General features: G+C 26.5%; 1 protein-coding gene across 1 annotated transcript; it reads left to right on the plus strand.

Annotated features, from left to right (window-relative positions):
• The first annotated feature begins 13993 nt into the window (after positions 1-13993).
• Positions 13994-16591, plus strand: LOC111033820. Its single transcript, XM_022314750.1, has 4 exons — positions 13994-14352; positions 14434-14649; positions 14779-15001; positions 15860-16591. Exons 1-4 carry the CDS (start codon positions 14333-14335, stop codon positions 15971-15973), a joined length of 573 nt encoding a protein of 190 aa, XP_022170442.1. The 5' UTR covers positions 13994-14332; the 3' UTR covers positions 15974-16591.
• The last annotated feature ends 1041 nt before the right edge of the window (positions 16592-17632 follow it).

The following is a 17632-nucleotide window of genomic DNA, read 5'->3' on the forward strand; positions in this document are numbered from 1 at the left end:
TCGGAATTCGTAACCTAAACCGAATACCAGAAAAACGGCTTTCCTGGTACTCGGTTTAGGTTACGAATTCCGATTTTTCGGTTACGAATGGTTACTAATCGGTTACTAACGCATCGAACCAATTTTGAAGAATTTGGTTTAGGTTGTGGTGCTAGTGTAACGTACCTATTATGGGGACATTTTAGAATACACTCAGTGAATCGAGCCATGACTTTGAATTGTATAATATTATATATTTAAGATTCACCTAAGCCAATTTTGGACTGTATCATCGTGGTATTATTATATTGTTAAAAAATAACAATAATAATTAACATATTAATAATTATAATGGCAAATTAATTTTATTGAATGAAAAGAAAAAGTGCAAAATATCTTTTTCCCTGTGGGTCGTTTCTCTCTGGGGTGGGTGTTGTATCACTCATATGTCATATTGATTTATTTGTTGTGTTCTATGTGTTATGACAATTAATTTAGTAAGTACCTATATATAGAACTCACGTCGTCCACCTTCCTTGCCATTCACGAAGGCACCAAAACTAGTTTGAGAGTCACCCCCCCCCCCTATCTGTAATGTATGAACCCTGATTACGCTACTGTTCCTCGGATTAGATAGTAGGTACTATAAATATATACTAATATAGAAACTAGCTGTAAGCACAATATTACATTTAAATACTTAATAGGTACCGATAGGGTGATGTTAATATAAGTAAATTGTCTTTAAATAATATCACTCGAAGTATTTTTTTATATCTTTGACTGTTGTTTTATTTAAATTATATTATAGTACTATATAATTTTTAACATTTAATTATAATAAATAAAATTTAAAAAAAAATTGTTTCTTCTATTTACTTAACATTTTAGATGTACTTATTTTTGTAATTAAATTTGTTCAATGCGAGGTAGTTTAAAGTAAAAACTAAAATATTTGCAAGTTGTTCTATAATTATTTTTAAATACTAAAAATAAACCAAATAATTAACAAAATAGTGCATATTATACACACAGTAATATTGATTCATTTCGGTTAATACGATTTTAAATGGCAATAATATAGTTGAATGTATGATTGACATATAGGTAGATAAGTACGCAGGTAGTATAATTTATATTTGATATTTATTTTTTAAAATAGATACATTTCAAGTATAATATTTGAATAATGTATAGAACTGTTAAAACGACAGTAATATTTTAAAACTACTTTATTTTATAATGTTACACTTACCAGACAGAAAAAGCAAACCACGTTCATTTGCCGACTATAGCAAAAATGTTATGAGTTCGAGCAGTCAGACATTGCATGGCCACGGGACACGGCAGTAAGTGTACTATATTATAGTAAACATGAACCCCGCTCAATGAATTTAGGGTAGAACATATTTACTTAACATATGGATACCTTATGGCAAAACAAGTCCCTTCGACCCTCCTCTATACCATGAACAAACTATGAAACAACGTTAATAGTTGTGTATAGTATATACAATATACGTCTATACTGTATAGTAATTTGTCACTGCGGCGTATACAAACAAAAATGAGTCACCTATAGAGTGAATCAAAACATTCATCTAATATTCTAATGTGCACATACCGGTACGTAATTTTCTATATTTTTCCGATATAATATTATGATAGTGTGGACACTCGTGGTAATTATTGAATCACCGCTATTATTTTAATATTTCTATAATATTGAATGAAATCGTATTATTTAAATAGATTGTATTCAACTTGAAATTTTTCTGAAGAGATGTGGATCGGGTGACATTTTAATCATAAAATGGGGGAATGGTAGCTACGACCGAAGACGGATGAGTAATCGTGTAAGATGTTCAGAAGTTTGATAAAGGTTTCATATTACTACAATACTATATTATGAAGAGGACGATGGAATATAAACTATGAAGCCATGAAGATGAAACTATCCTTAATTTTTTTTAAATACTTACCTAATTGACTATAAATAATATAAATTATAAAGGCTAAAATATTTCCAATTTTGACATTTAATTTTAGGCTTCTAAACATAAGCTTAGAACATCTTAAGTCCTTGTTGAGGAGTCCGTCTATCTGTCCGTTTGTCGTCGGTCCATCCGTTAGTTACCAGTACATAGTTACCATTGTTGTTATTAAGATAATAATTATTTATTCATTATTGTTCATAGACTCACTTTACAGAGTTACGATTGTTGAATTTAAGTTATTCCATATTGTAAAAATATTTAATATAGATTCAAACTATCCAAAATATATTGTCTAAATATTAAGGTTATACCTACCAAATTCTTTTTAAATTGCCTTTTGAATTTATTATAGTTTATTTTCTTTTTATTAAAGTATGTTTTGAAACCGGGAATTAAGCACGCTCTAGGAGTGAGCTTTCCTAACTTGTTGAAATATGTACTTCAATTTAAAAAAAATTTAATATAAAATATACAGAGCAGCATAATTTTATTCAATTTGATGAAATATTTATATTATATAAATAATTAATTAAAAATCATCATAATTTATAGTTTCAAAGCACGTCTATTAACCATTGTATTTTTTTAACGTTTTATAATATTTAATGATTGTAGTAATTAATTATAGTAATTCTTAACTATATTATTTATGAAAAATGCATAAAAACTTTATAATATTATGCAAATTAATTCAAGTGCAATAATAATAAAACTTATAAAAAAATATATAGGCGACTATTTTGCTTAAAAACTTGTTCTGATAGTTAAGTGAATAATATGTTAATGCCATAATGGTTAAAAAGAATGCGTTATTAGGATACATCGAATTTGAATAAAACATGTATTTCTGGGTATAAAGTATAATGTCATTATTTTGAAATCCTTGTCTGTTATTTTACACATTTAAAATGAACATTAATAGTAGCTATATGCATACATTTTTTTTGAGATTTATACTTGGTTTTTTGAGCATTTTGAACAAACCAAAAAAAAAAAAACGTGTAGTTAAAAAATATTTCAAGGCCTACTACATTATAGCATTAATAGGGTGACGATCCAACGTATATTGTGAGGCGTTTTCTCTCTCTAACCCCTTAACACATCATCTCTGATGCTTGCGTTGACCTCCTTGATGCGATGAATTTATTATTTATCACTTTTGGCGTTCCTTAAATGATGTATGGAACCTTTATCACTATTTATATACCTATCAATAAAACCTACTTTATTTATAATAAAAATGATTGCGTTGTCTTCGTTTTATTCCAAAAGTAAAGGACATTTGCATTACAATTTCGTATTATTGGATTCAAAATTAGAGTGAATCGATATAATATTATAAAATTGAAAAATAAGAACATATTCTCATTTATATTTGTACTTTGGTTTGGTTTCGATCATTAGTGATCTGGTCACGATATTTTTTTAACTACAAGGTATAGAGGTATAAATACAACTTATGAAGAACCAATCTTGTTTGAAATGTACAAGTGGTTTGCCCAAGCAAATAGCAATTTTTATCAACTTGAAATTTATAGAAATAAGCTAAAGCAATTAAAAAATATCAAATGCCTAATAAATTAGTAATTAGCTAAACATTAATTTAAGTAATGAAACAATATATTTTAATAGTAATAATGAAATATTTTAAGTTCCTACTTAATATTTTTAGTTAATATTTTTTTAAAACAACAATAATATAACAAAAATCTTTCAGTTGTTTGAGGATAAACCGTTATTATATATTTGAGTATCCAATGACTTTAAAGTTTTAAGTTAAATTTCTCAGAAAAAGCATATTATATGGGGATGAATGTCATGGGGATAAATGGAGAGTAATAAGTAGGTACCTGCAGATATACTTATTCTTATTCAATTATTCTCATTTTGAAGCGCTGAACAAAATCAATTTATTAATAGTTATTATGGGTCAGTTACCAAACATAAATCATTAGACTAACCTAAGCTAACCTAACCTAACCTATAAGTACTACTTATCAACTAATATGGTTGTGTTGTTCTTCATAACACCATAACAGTCATAATATGTTTTGATCTATTCAAACGGAATAAGTTTTCGTTTAATGAATAATGAGCCTATTAGCCTTTAAACATTTTTTTACCGGCTATCAATAATAACTGTTTTTTAATGCAGTATAAAAAAATATATTTTTTCATTAAAATTAGTAACGAGTTCTGACGTACTGCAAAATAGACAACAAATTGATATGCCAGATATGTAATAAAATAATGTATAGGTACCTATATAAATCTAATGCATTATGTTTTGTCGGACAATTTTATGATTAACGTTATTTTGTTAACCTTATTGATTATTTTGAACGTCAGAAATTAAAAAATGTTTTCCAAAATATTTTTAAATATTGTCGCTATGACGTAGGTACCTATATTTAATAATTATAAGATAAATGATTTGGATACGTCATTATAGTAGAACGGTGTGATTATTTGCTTTAACTTAAACACAATTAAACATTGACGTTTGTTATTAATCAAAATTGTTAATAATAATATTATGTATCAAAATATTGAGGTTATAGTTTTATCTGTGTCATTGTTATTTTAACATGTGCATATTATAATTACAAAAATGATTAATTAGTCAAGATTATTATGATTTTAATTATTTGTAGTGTTGAGTTGAACTATGTCTATTGTAATTAATTAACCAATATATTTTAACTTTCATTGAATTAATGTTGAATTAGCGTGATAGCACGTTCCTTGCTCAAGCCGTCAAGCTTTGTACATTTTTTCTATATATTACTTATTTTATTTGATTATAAATATTGTAAATATTCGTATTTTTAATAAAAAAAATATAGCACACTAGATGTCATACTAGATATTTTTTTCTGCGAGAAAAATGTAGGAATCATAGATAAGTTTTTAGGTATTGCGCAGACGTGCAGTAAAAATATATCTAGTAGCATTCTACATTTTGTTAGGAATTTAATGAATTAAGAATTTTAGATTGATTTTTAGAATAATAAAAAAATTCGAAACCCGTATAATTATTATTTAAATTATTTTTTATTCGACTAATTTTCTTTGTTAATTTGGGTTTCTATGACGATACGCAAAGCGTATACAAAGTCGATTAGAAAAAAAATTTGTCCCCAGCCCAAAAATATTTATAACACAAATAGTATGTTCAGCCAAATATTACTTGAAAATATAGTAGAAGATCCCACATAAGTTTTTTTATAGAAATTTAAAAATATTAAAAATACACTAGCTGTGCCTTTTTTTTAGAGATATTTCAAGTTCAATATTTACTAAATTAGATGTTGTAAATAATTTTAGATAAACAATATTATTTGTAGGAACTTAAAACTTTTAGTTACTATACGTATGTTATTCATTTATTATATTTACTATAAACGATGTCATATTTTATCGAAATATGTATTTAAATTGAACTAATCAGCAGCCTATTCTTACTGTTCTACGGTACCTACGTCTCTAGTAGGTATAAATTGACTTGACGTTAATAACAGTTAGTAATATTACATGAAATAATATTTTAACCATATTAGTTATTATAATATTATAATATGTAACATTTATTTTTAGCAAAATTACTTCAACTTACCGAAAAATAAATTACTTATATCAATATAAATATTATAAGACGTCTTTAGAAATAAAGACTGTCAGACCGACTTATACTTAGAATATCTTTAATAATGATGCACAATGAATAATGGATTTATCATTGAATTAAGATTATTAACACGTTTGTAATACGAAGTACCTACTCAATGATTAGGTGTAATGACTAGCTACATTCAACACCTACTATACTGCAGAGCGATTTTCCTAGTTTTTCATTTATAATATAAATAAGAATGAAGCAATAAGAATATATTATATTTGTTATGGGTATTTACTATTTAGTAATATTGTTAGATTATTTATTTATTTATGTATAATAAAGGGATATTTAACCCTTTAGCATTTAGAATAGTTATAAGTACAGCTTATCTTATAAAAGAATTTGGATACGACAAAGAAGTAAAAATTATTAGTACCAGTGGTAATGGTTAACAGCTAAATAAAGAACAAATCTATAGTACAGTAAAAATCATTAAGTAACAATAAATGGTTACAAAAACAATAATAATTAAATAATAATAATACTAATTAAACAAGAGAATTTAAATTTAAAGCCTAATAAACATTCTAAGATTTTCTAGATTATTATAATATAATATTCGAAGTTTGCACTAAATTGAAATAAATTTATTTTTTTTTACCAACAAAACTTAAAATAAATTTTTTTTATATGGCTCTGTTTTTATATTATATAATGACTTATAGAAATATGTTTAGTGTTTACAGTAAGCTATATATACATTTCAAAAAAATACTTTTTTTCACCAGCTACCTTATAATAAATAACATTCTGCTTCTTAGGATGACAAATGTTATTTTTATTTAATGTTATAACTTAATCTTTTTTTTCGCCCATCAATTTGGCAAATGTTATGTTTGTCTCATATAAACGTGGAGAATAGTATTTAAATTAAAAATAATAATTACATTTTGTTGTTTAACAAAAAAAAAAATGCGTTATAGGTAGTTAGTTGTGAGTTAACAATATAATGCCTAATTGGCTAATGATCTATTGTAATTTCAACTGATTTGCAAACATCCATAACGATTATTGTTTTTAAATGTACTTATCTAATCTACGTCATGCATTACAATTTATCACTCAATTTATAGGAGAATAGATATAATAATATTTAACTTATTATAAAAGTAAACAACGATCAATAACAATATGACACAACTTACAAAACACAAACAAAAAAAATTGTTATAATTTAAACCATAAACTTAGATCATTGTCACCATTCACTACTTAGAAATTATCTACCTACATTTTTAATTTATGTGCTCGTCTGTAATCATATTAATTTAGTATACTTGGTTTTTTTTTCATTTCTCAGAAAGAATAAGTTATCGGTAAATTTTTGTTTTACATTGGTACCTGGGCTTAAATTTAAAAAAATATCGTCTTTACCTTTTACGATATTTAAACGTTATACAATTTTAACGTTTATTGTTATTGTACTTTCAAAAGTGATTCAATTTGATTCAATTTTTTTCGCCGATCGTTATTATATTTTCAAATCATTTTTTTATTTTAATTTTTTGTTTTCTAAATTATATGTTGTTATTTTCGGTATATAGATAGGTGACCACACTGTGGTGTAAGAACTATCAAATTAGTAAAATGTATTGTCCAGGATGGCAGTCTAGGCTATTTTCAATCATTCTAGATTTTTTAGTAAGTTGCTATAACTGGCAAGTTAATATTAGTTTAGGTGTCAAATGTTGCTTTATTATGACGTGAATGAAAGATGAAATACTAGATTTTATTTAAAAAAAATATTTATAGCATTAATACAAATTGAAATGGCATAATGATTTTGTATAAATATTTAGTATGTACATCAAATCACAAGTTCGCAGTTCTGTATCTAATTTAAATTTGAATTACAGAAATAAACTAATATTCTATTAAATGCATTATTAATAAATCAAATAGGGATAAAGTATTTCAAAAAAACTACAAGATTTAAAAACAATAGTAATGTTAAGTTCGACGTAAAGAAAAAAGAACAAACGTTATTTCGAATACCTAATGTTATTTGCAATTTTTAATATACCTACCTATATTAGTATCTAGACTCTAGATTCTAGAGCATGTACAAAAACTGTTATGCATGTTTGTGTATCACTATATAATATTACGTATACTTACTAAAATACGTTTCTTATCTGTTCAAATTATATTTGTGCATATATTATGTATTGTTAAAAATCAAAATTTAAATGAGTATTTTTACATTTTTAGTGTATTTAAATAGTTCATAATTTTGCATATTTTGAATGCATATCTTAGAGATTTCTAGTGAATTAAATGCACAGCTTGACTTCCATGATAATCACAATGAACTAAAAATATTCACAAGCCAAAATAAATTATTGTGATATTAAATGTAAAAGAAAGAAAATAAAATCTAAGTAATTGATGAATACGGAAGCATTTATGCCTATTGAATTGTATATTATACTCCTAGTTTAATACAAATATAATACAATATTATGATATACATAATTCTGTTCTGAAAATACTAAAAGTTAATTCGATACCTATAAAAGTGTTTTACTTACAATATCATAGTGTTGGAAAATTATTGTAATATGCTATCATACATCCATACTATTCATACACTTATATTTTAGGTCCTGAGCTGTCGAAATGAGTTATTAGTTATTATATAATGATGTGAATTTTTTCTTCATGTCTGCGAATGTTTTTATTAGTTGATTAAGCGTGTTCTTATTAGTCATATATTCATATCATATCATTTATCGATAGGTTATAAATGTGTAACGTATCTATTAATGTATTAGGTACCTATATTATGCATTAATGCACTATTATGTAGTATGTAAATTAGTATAGCTATTATAGCCATAAGCCAGTTGATAAACAAATAATATAGGTAGACAATCTGATGTCTAGAAGTGCATGTTTATGACAATGTTGATATAGCTGATTGTACTTACCATTATTATATTTAATATATACCTAATAATATAGAACTTATAGTTTATTAAATTTACAAAATGATTATTTATAGCCTCATAGGTGAACAATTATTACCTATTCATGTTTATATTTTGACATCATTGGATATTTTATGAAAAACGATTTTTAATTGTTTAAAATATTTTGTAGTTTTATAAATACTCTAGGTCTAGGGTGATCATCAAGTCTGGGGATGAGCGATAAGGGGCATTTAGGGGTTAAGACTAGCCGATTAAGACACTTTCATCGGTTAAGTCAGTTATAAGTCGGAGCTATTATATAGGGATATGAAGCTCTTTTTTATAATCTAGCAGTGGTACCTATGGTGATTGTCCCAATGGCCAAGGTCTCACACGTGCCAGATTATCAAGACTAGTCACATGAGTCAGAAAAATACATCTAGGTATTAGGTCATGAGGAATTCCCGAAAAACAGACCAGTAAAAAGGTTCAATGAACTAAAAGTCCACAAATACCAGAAATTAATATGAATATAAAGTTATTGATTGTACCTAGGTAGTTTTTTTTAAGTTTGATATTATACATGCATAGTTGATAAAAGTTACAACCTCATAGAAATTTCAAATTGTTACTAATTTTAGGTGTTGGGGGTAGCGATGAATATATTGTATTTACAATGATTTGTTTGTGTTTGTTTTCTGTCATCTACATTTGGGGTATTTAAAATGGTTCGATTTTCGACATCAGTATCTTTTCTGATAGAAATGTGAGTTTATGATGTGTACCTATGTAAATTTAAAAATTAATAGTAGTGACCTATTACATAAGTAATAATTAGAAATTTAAATATTGGATTTTTTACCGGACTTTTATTCGATCAAAATTATTTTGGCAGAACATTCTCTACTTGTCATTTTTCTATAAGACTTTTTTTCACGGGACTTTTTGGTATTTCGCCGGTTGTGAGCCGTGACTAGTGATTCTACGACCTACTTCTCTATTGTTTAATAATTATAATTTTAATTAGATATAGGATTATGATATGGCAATCACTGTCAAAATTTCTGCTTTTGAGAGGGGGAGAGCAAAAAGTTTGACCTGCCCATAATTAAACTGAAATGAAAAAGCTAACAAACAATTTTATTATATTAAAATTACAAATTACAAATTACAATTACATCTGAATACAAATAGCCTTCTTCTAAAATATAAAATTGAAACGTCAAATAATGGCTAGGTAATCTAAACGACTTACAATAAACAAAGGTCCTTATCTATTAAATACCCACCCTGATAACACACAACACACTATAAATCAGGGTTGAAAATAGTGGGGAGTTATTGATTCCGCCGAAACTACCTGTTTAGAAAAAAGGTTTATATCGATTCCGCCGGCTACTGTTTAAAATATCTACATATCGATTCCGCCGGCTACTGTTTATTCCCCCCTCTTGTTGTATAAAATGTTAATAATAATTGTATAATTCAAAACTAAAATGTATATATTCTGATTAATATGTGTATGTGAATATATTATAAAATATTAAAATGTATAGTCTAAATTGTATAAATTGTTATAGTAATTATATAATTCAAAAACAAAATGTATATATTCTGATTAATATGTGTATGTGAATATATTATAAAATATTAAAATGTATAGTCTAAATTTTAGTTGAGGGATAAGCAGTAGCCGGCGGAATCGATATGTAGATATTTTAAACAGTAGCCGGCGGAATTAATAGCCGGCGGAATCGATATGTAGATATTTTAAACAGTAGCCGGCGGAATCAATAGCCGGCGGAATCGATATAAAATCGGCGGAATCGATATACGCCCGAAAATAGTATGATTTTTCTATTATCTAATATACCTATATAAATTGGAATATACATTATATGCAGATACCTTATAATTATCTACATAGCACCAACCATAAATGATGGTTAAAGCCCACCTTGTCACTCCCCCAAATTACGCCATTTATGGCAGTTATATCGTTGGGTGAAACACGATTGCGGACGCTTAACCTTTTTTGCAACACGATTGCGGACGATCATTATAGAACAAAAGGTCTTATGTTGCATCCGAAAAATGACACGACTGCGGTCGAAATTTAATGAAACGTTGCCAAGTTGTGCGACGCGGTCTACCAAGCCCAAATATTATCAATTTTATAAAAGTTCTTAACAACACAGTTAAAAATTGAAAATCAAAAAAAGTAAAAAACAAGTGCTCAATATAATAATATAATATAAACATTTAAAGCTAAAAATTGAAAATCAAAAAAAGTAAAAAGCAAACGCTCAATATAATAATATAATATACACATTTAAAGTCAAGAGCTCAATATAATAATAAATTAATTAAATTTATATTTTTTCCCCCTGTAATGACAACTAATTTTTTTTAAATATTGTATCACGTTTTGGTGATTTTTGTTATCATTATAGCTCTGAATAGTTAGGTTGATTCTATCTAAATCTTTTTTTGCCACCGATGCCGTCAAAATACTTGCACTACAGACTTTATTTGTACATAACCATTTCAAAATTCCATCTTTCCGCAGTCGCCTAAATCCATATTTATTCGTTTTGTGTAGAACTAACTCTTTACCACTTTCTGATCACTCTCAGAATTTCCACATACCCACATTATCGAAGTATTATTTATAAATTGGGCAACATGTGTCCGCAATAGTGTAATATTCGGGGGTCCGCTGATAAACTATAATCGTTCGCAATCGTGTCAATAAAAAGGTCACCCCGATAAGAACCGTCCGCAGTCGTGTATCACCGATATCGTTTTGTGGTTAATTGATTAACAAATCAAAGGATCAGCGTAATTTAATACTGTTGTCCCCTTTACATTTCATCTCCACGCCAAACACATTACCCACTATAGCCGGCCGGCGTCACACACAAAAAAAAAACTTCATTCTAGGACCGTAAAAATATGTTTATGAAAGAGTTTTGTGATATTTAAAACTGGTAGAACAAAAAAGGCTCAATATGACTGAGGAGTAGTTAGAGACTTGGAAATAGGCCTTTGGTGATCTCTAAATGACAATAAATAAAATATTATATATATGTATAATAAAAATATAATAAATATAATAATAATAATAATAATAATAATATAACTATAGATAGGTAGTTATAATATTAGGACAGTGTTGGATTTTAAATGAGTATCTGGAGGAGAGCTGGCATCCTTTAAAATTTAAATTATTTCAAACTACTGGTATTATAATTATATTATACTCACCTATTATACATGAATTATTTTAATTTATATTACCTAAGTTACGTAAGGAGTGGTAGAAATTATATAAGTTAGTAAAATGCATTACTCTGAGCTGAGTATCAAAGTATTACACTATTACATAATGTTATGAATTATGATACTCATGTTTGATGTTATTATAAGAGTTTCTAGCATGGAAAATTACCTAGATATAAATAAATAAAAACATCGAAAAATGTTGAGTATATATGGCTATATGAGATAGTCTCATTGAGACTCACGACAAAATTGGTAAATATAAGTAAAATGAATGACAATAACATTGAAAGATTGACGTGTATCAGCGTACCGAACACGACACAAGACAGTAATTTTCTAAATAATACAATTTATTTTCATTAGACTGAGCTAGTCGGTAAACGGAATAAAAATTCACGGAAAATAAAATCCCCGACCCTAGGGCATGGAAAAGAAATAGGGAAAAAATCCTTGGATCCTACAAAATTAATCACAACCACAGAAAATAACTGATAATGATTGAATAAATATTTTTTAAACTCAAATGACCACATTGTTATTTCTTGGTAACAAATATAAAGGTAACCAAGTAGGTGGGTATTCGTATTACGTTTCCAGGTTTCTTAATATTTTGTAGATATTGTAAAACACATAATATAAGAACTTCAAATGTTGATAAAAATTAACCAAATTAAATTAAATTTTCACAAAATCATACCCAGTACCTACATACCTATCGTTTTATTCATTATTATTATTTAATGTATCGATCATTGGAAATATTGTATGTAGGTACTAGGTACCTATGCTATATTATTATTTTTTATTTTTTAATATTTTGAATATATATTTTTGTATTATTAAGTAAGACTTACGTAAACGCTTTCTATTAATTACATTAACTATAATTATTAATACAAAAAAACAAAAGTAAATTTAATTGCTTACAGAATTATAGGTACATACTACATACCTAATAGCATTGATTGTATTTAAAATCGGAGTCATCCTTGACAGCCGACTTACCTGGGCAGCTCACATAAAAAGTGAAATCCAAACACTTAATAATCGTTTTCGTCTCCTTCGACCGTTCTTTACTCCTAAAAATATTAAAATACCTACTAAATTACTGCTGTATAAACTACTACTCAGACCCATCTGGTCTTACGGCCAGTAGGGTTCAGCCAAAGTATCAAACCCTAACTGTATACAAAGATTTCAATCCAAAGTCCTTCGCGTCATTTCTAAAGCTCTATACTATGATCCAACAATACCCTTCACTCTGACTTCAATCTACTCACTGTTACTGAATTAGCCAAAATCCACTGTAAGCGATTCAATAATAAGCTAACTCATCATCCCAACCCCCAATCCCCCAACTACCATCTTCAACTATTCCAGGAAATCCCCACAAAAGACTTAAAAGGCAATGGTGTCGTGACCTGCTTATATAATAATAATAAATATAATTATGTATCTCTTAATTTATGATCCTTATTACTTATAATGTTGTAACTTTAACTATTAATGTATTATTGTACTGTTATCATTATGTTTATGATAAAACCTTAAATTTATTTTCAAGTTGAAGTAGGTATCTCCAATGGGAGGCATCTTCCCTCTGTCTTTTCTGCCTGTTTTTGTTTTATATCACTTAAGCTCAGTTCTTGTTTAGTATTATAACAGATGGCGTAGTATAAAATTTTGTTAAAAAAAAACAATGATAAAGGAATCTTAATATCAAACCAAAAAATTGTACTTCTACTTATTCAATATTTATTTCAATCTTTGAACATGATTAAATCAATAGATTGGTTTTTTAATTTAATGATTCTTTAATACCTGATTTTTAATTTTTTGATAATAGTTGAATTCATACAATATTTAAATATGATATAGGCACCTATTCATTAAATAATAAGTATACCTACTGGCTACTGCATACCTGCCTGGTTGTAATTAATTAATTAAATATTAATAATGTGGTAAATAGCGTTTAAAAATATTTGTTCAATCATTTTCATGTGGTTGTGATTTTGTGAGTAATTTTGTAGTCTACCAATTTTTTCCGAGGTTGGTGGACTTTTTCCGTCGATTATTTTTACCTGAGATTTTTATTCCACAATTTCAGACTGTCACACACTTGCGCAGTCGACGTATCGTAAATAATTGTTATCTGTAATAATTATTGTATTATCCGTTATCAGGTGCTTTATCAAATATCATTATCGCTTAATGCTTATCATTATTTTTTTCTGGTAAAAATGTTTTTAAGTTTGAACTCGGCTCAATTACTGCTGCCTGTATAGGTTTTACTCCAAAGTGGCAAAGTCTAGCCGCTTTTGAATTTTTGATGTTGATCGACAAGTGAGTACAAGTGTCTGAAACAAGAAGAAAGTTGTTTAATTAATCACGTAATTGGATAGATTAAATAGACGTATCTATCGGCTTGATAGATTTTGTTTTTCATCTAATCTGTAAGACTGTAACTTACTCTTGAAATGGAAGACGAGATTGAAATGTAAGAAAATTAAAAATACCTCATGTACCTATTCTTGGGTTTTTATTTAGCTATTAATAAATCTTATGCCTTTAAATCTAGACGCAAGATTCAAGGGTTAGAACTGATATTGAAATCAATAAATTGTGAAAAGTATAAATCCAAATTTGAAACTCATGGAATTAATGAACACACGTTAATTCTGATGTCAGCGGATGATCTCAGAAGCCTGGATGTTGATAATAATGACATTTATACTATATTGAATGCAATAAATATACTCAATAAAACATTGAATCATAGCGAAATACGATTATCGTAAGTTGATTGATCATTAATTCAAAACAAGATCATTTAATTACTGTTTTTTTTTTATTTAATATAATACTTTAATATATTTTATCAAAAATGCAAAATTCTAATTGTCATCCGAATATTTTTTGATAGAAATGATGATATTCAAAAATTACAATCCAACATTTGTGGGCAACTTGGATATCTTGCTTTGGTTTTAAATCATATACATCATTCAATCACTAGTGATAAAAATATTTTAAATGACATGTTAATTGATAATCATATATCAGCAATTGATGCAGCTTTAATGTTAAAGCCATACATGAGAGCAGAAGAAAAAAACATAGAAAATACATTAAAAAATGTTTTTAAGGTACCTAATATAATTGTTAATTTATTCATTTTAAGTTAGAAAATATATATGTTCTATGGCACTGAATTTTACATAAAAGTTATAATAAAAGAATAAGAAAAAAATTGATTTTTTAAAAAACCCTTGAAGCCTAAGAAATGTTTCAAAAAAAATGTTTTTGATATATAATTACAAAGTATATTTTTTATGTTGAATATTTCAGAAATATCAAATACTAACCATTGTAATTAATCTTTAAATAATGCTTACATAGTAAAATTCTTCGTTAGGTAAGAATTGTCATTGGCCCCTTAATAGGAATTGTACATTGTTCTTCATCACCACCCCCTTTGGGAATCTTTATTTTGTTACTTACGTTTATTACACAATAAATAATTTTAAAAAGCAGATAATGCTCTGCTGTACATAAGGTGTCTAGAGAGTGATCATAATGGATGTGTTAAATTAGAATTTGATGATATAAATCATTGTATAGGAAAAACGATTCTTAACGAAGATAGTCTGTCAGCCTGTTATATTCCTAAGTATATTTGATGATATTATTGTGATTAAAGTAATTTATTTTACAATAATACTATTTTATATTGTAAATAATGTGAATATCTTATCGGTAACAGATCTGTTAGTGCATGTAAAAGAAACCAAATACTTTTTAAATATTTCCTGATTCAGTGCTTTAAACCCATTTTTTTAAAAAATATTAAAAATTGAAAAATGAGCATAGCACATTTCTTCTACTAATTGAATTAACTTAAATTAATAGTACAAGAAAAAACAACATTTTGAATTTACTTAACAAATTGTATTTATTTGTCATTATTTTATGTTTAAATCTTATTGATTGATTGTGTGTTTTAGATTAAAACAAGAAGTAAAACTATCATGATTACCACGACAATGTGTATAGTCCTTGTATTTGGTCTTACATTTCGACGTCTACATTATTCATTCAACTTTAAAGCTATATTCTAAAATTTAATATCCAACAATTTGGAGTGTATTATATTAATTAAATATTGTATAATTTCATAACATAATTTATATTATGCTAAAGACTAAAGACTATTTTTATGAATCTCAAAATTTAATTCCATTTTTATTTGTATCAAAAGTTTAACAACTTAATTTTATATTTTTTTAAGTTTATGTGCATACAAAGTTAATAATATTAAATAATCTTGTTAAAATATTTTTCTCAATCTTCACCTTTTGGATTTGTACAATAATTAATCATAAAATATGGACATGTTACTGAGTTTTGATATTTGGTATTTATCTTAACTTATTAGTAAATAATAATTATGTACTGATGTATTATTTTAAATAATAAATTGTTGCATTTAAAAAATAATATTAATTTGTGTGTCACTGTAAACCTATTAGGCGGAATTGCATTATAATCTTTTGATAATTTTTATAGATTGTTTCTTTCTTAAAAATAACCTTTTCAAAGTACCAACTAAAATTGATAGATAGGGCTACTTTAAACTTAGAGAGTGTTCAAAAACAAACCATACTATTTCAATTTATTCAGAAACAAATATTTAACAGTTTACTAACATTTGAGAATTTGTAAGCAAAAATTGAAAATTTTTGTATTTAGCTATTGACCCAAGGAATAAAGTATTCTTATTTTTTAAACACAATTTAATTTAATTATTTGTTATTTATATTACAGTTATTATAGATAATCAAGGTGTAGATAATCAAAATTATTATATAAGGTTTTATAAATCGATTCAGTATTATTTTAACATATTCAGAGTCAGCTACTTATCACAGATTTATTTAATATCGTGATATTGATAATATTTTATGACATACATAACCTTTTTTTTCCTCAATTTTTCAAACTACTCCAATTTCCAATATTTTTTTTTATCAAAGATCTGTTTACACATTCTTGTTTGGTTGTAATCGCCTATTTTCTACCAATTATGCCTTTCAACACTTGATAAATATTAAGTTTATTGTCACCTTTAATTTTACATCCTTCTTATACAAGAACCAACTTCAAAAGCCTTTAATAAATTATGTTGACTTGAATATTTCAATATTTCTTATATTATAGTATTTTACTTTAATAATGAGACCTTTCATTTTTTTTGTAAAAATTGTGTTGTAGATATAGGTACTGTTAGTGTGTATGTTTGATTTAATGTTGCGTTAATTTTTTTTGTATGATATACAGTAAAGAAATTAAGGTTCACGATAATACATATAGATTCACTCAAGAATGGAGACTTAACAAAAATATTTAGTCAATATATAGTTATTCAAATACTCAGCATCAGTCGTCAGTCATCTAGTGTATCTACCAACTTTATGAAAAGTACCTATACAATTAAAATATAGTTTAACAATTAAAAACTAATAATTATGATATTTTAATAACTAAGGAGTGTTGTACTGTTGTAAATAATGCTGACAATATACCTCTATTATAATTTATTTTAAAATTATTAAATCTACCCACTGATAACAAAAATCAGTTTGTTAGGTCTTACTTTGACCAAGTTATTTTTGAAAATGATATAATTAGCAGTTACCTACTACAAAATGTTTTTACTTGCCAAATTGAATCAGATCTACATGAGTAGGTAGGTACCTATAAACTATAGTCCTATACAG

The sequence above is a fragment of the Myzus persicae genome, unplaced genomic scaffold, assembly GCF_001856785.1.
Source record: "Myzus persicae strain clone G006 unplaced genomic scaffold, MPER_G0061.0, whole genome shotgun sequence".
NCBI lineage: Eukaryota > Metazoa > Arthropoda > Insecta > Hemiptera > Aphididae > Myzus > Myzus persicae.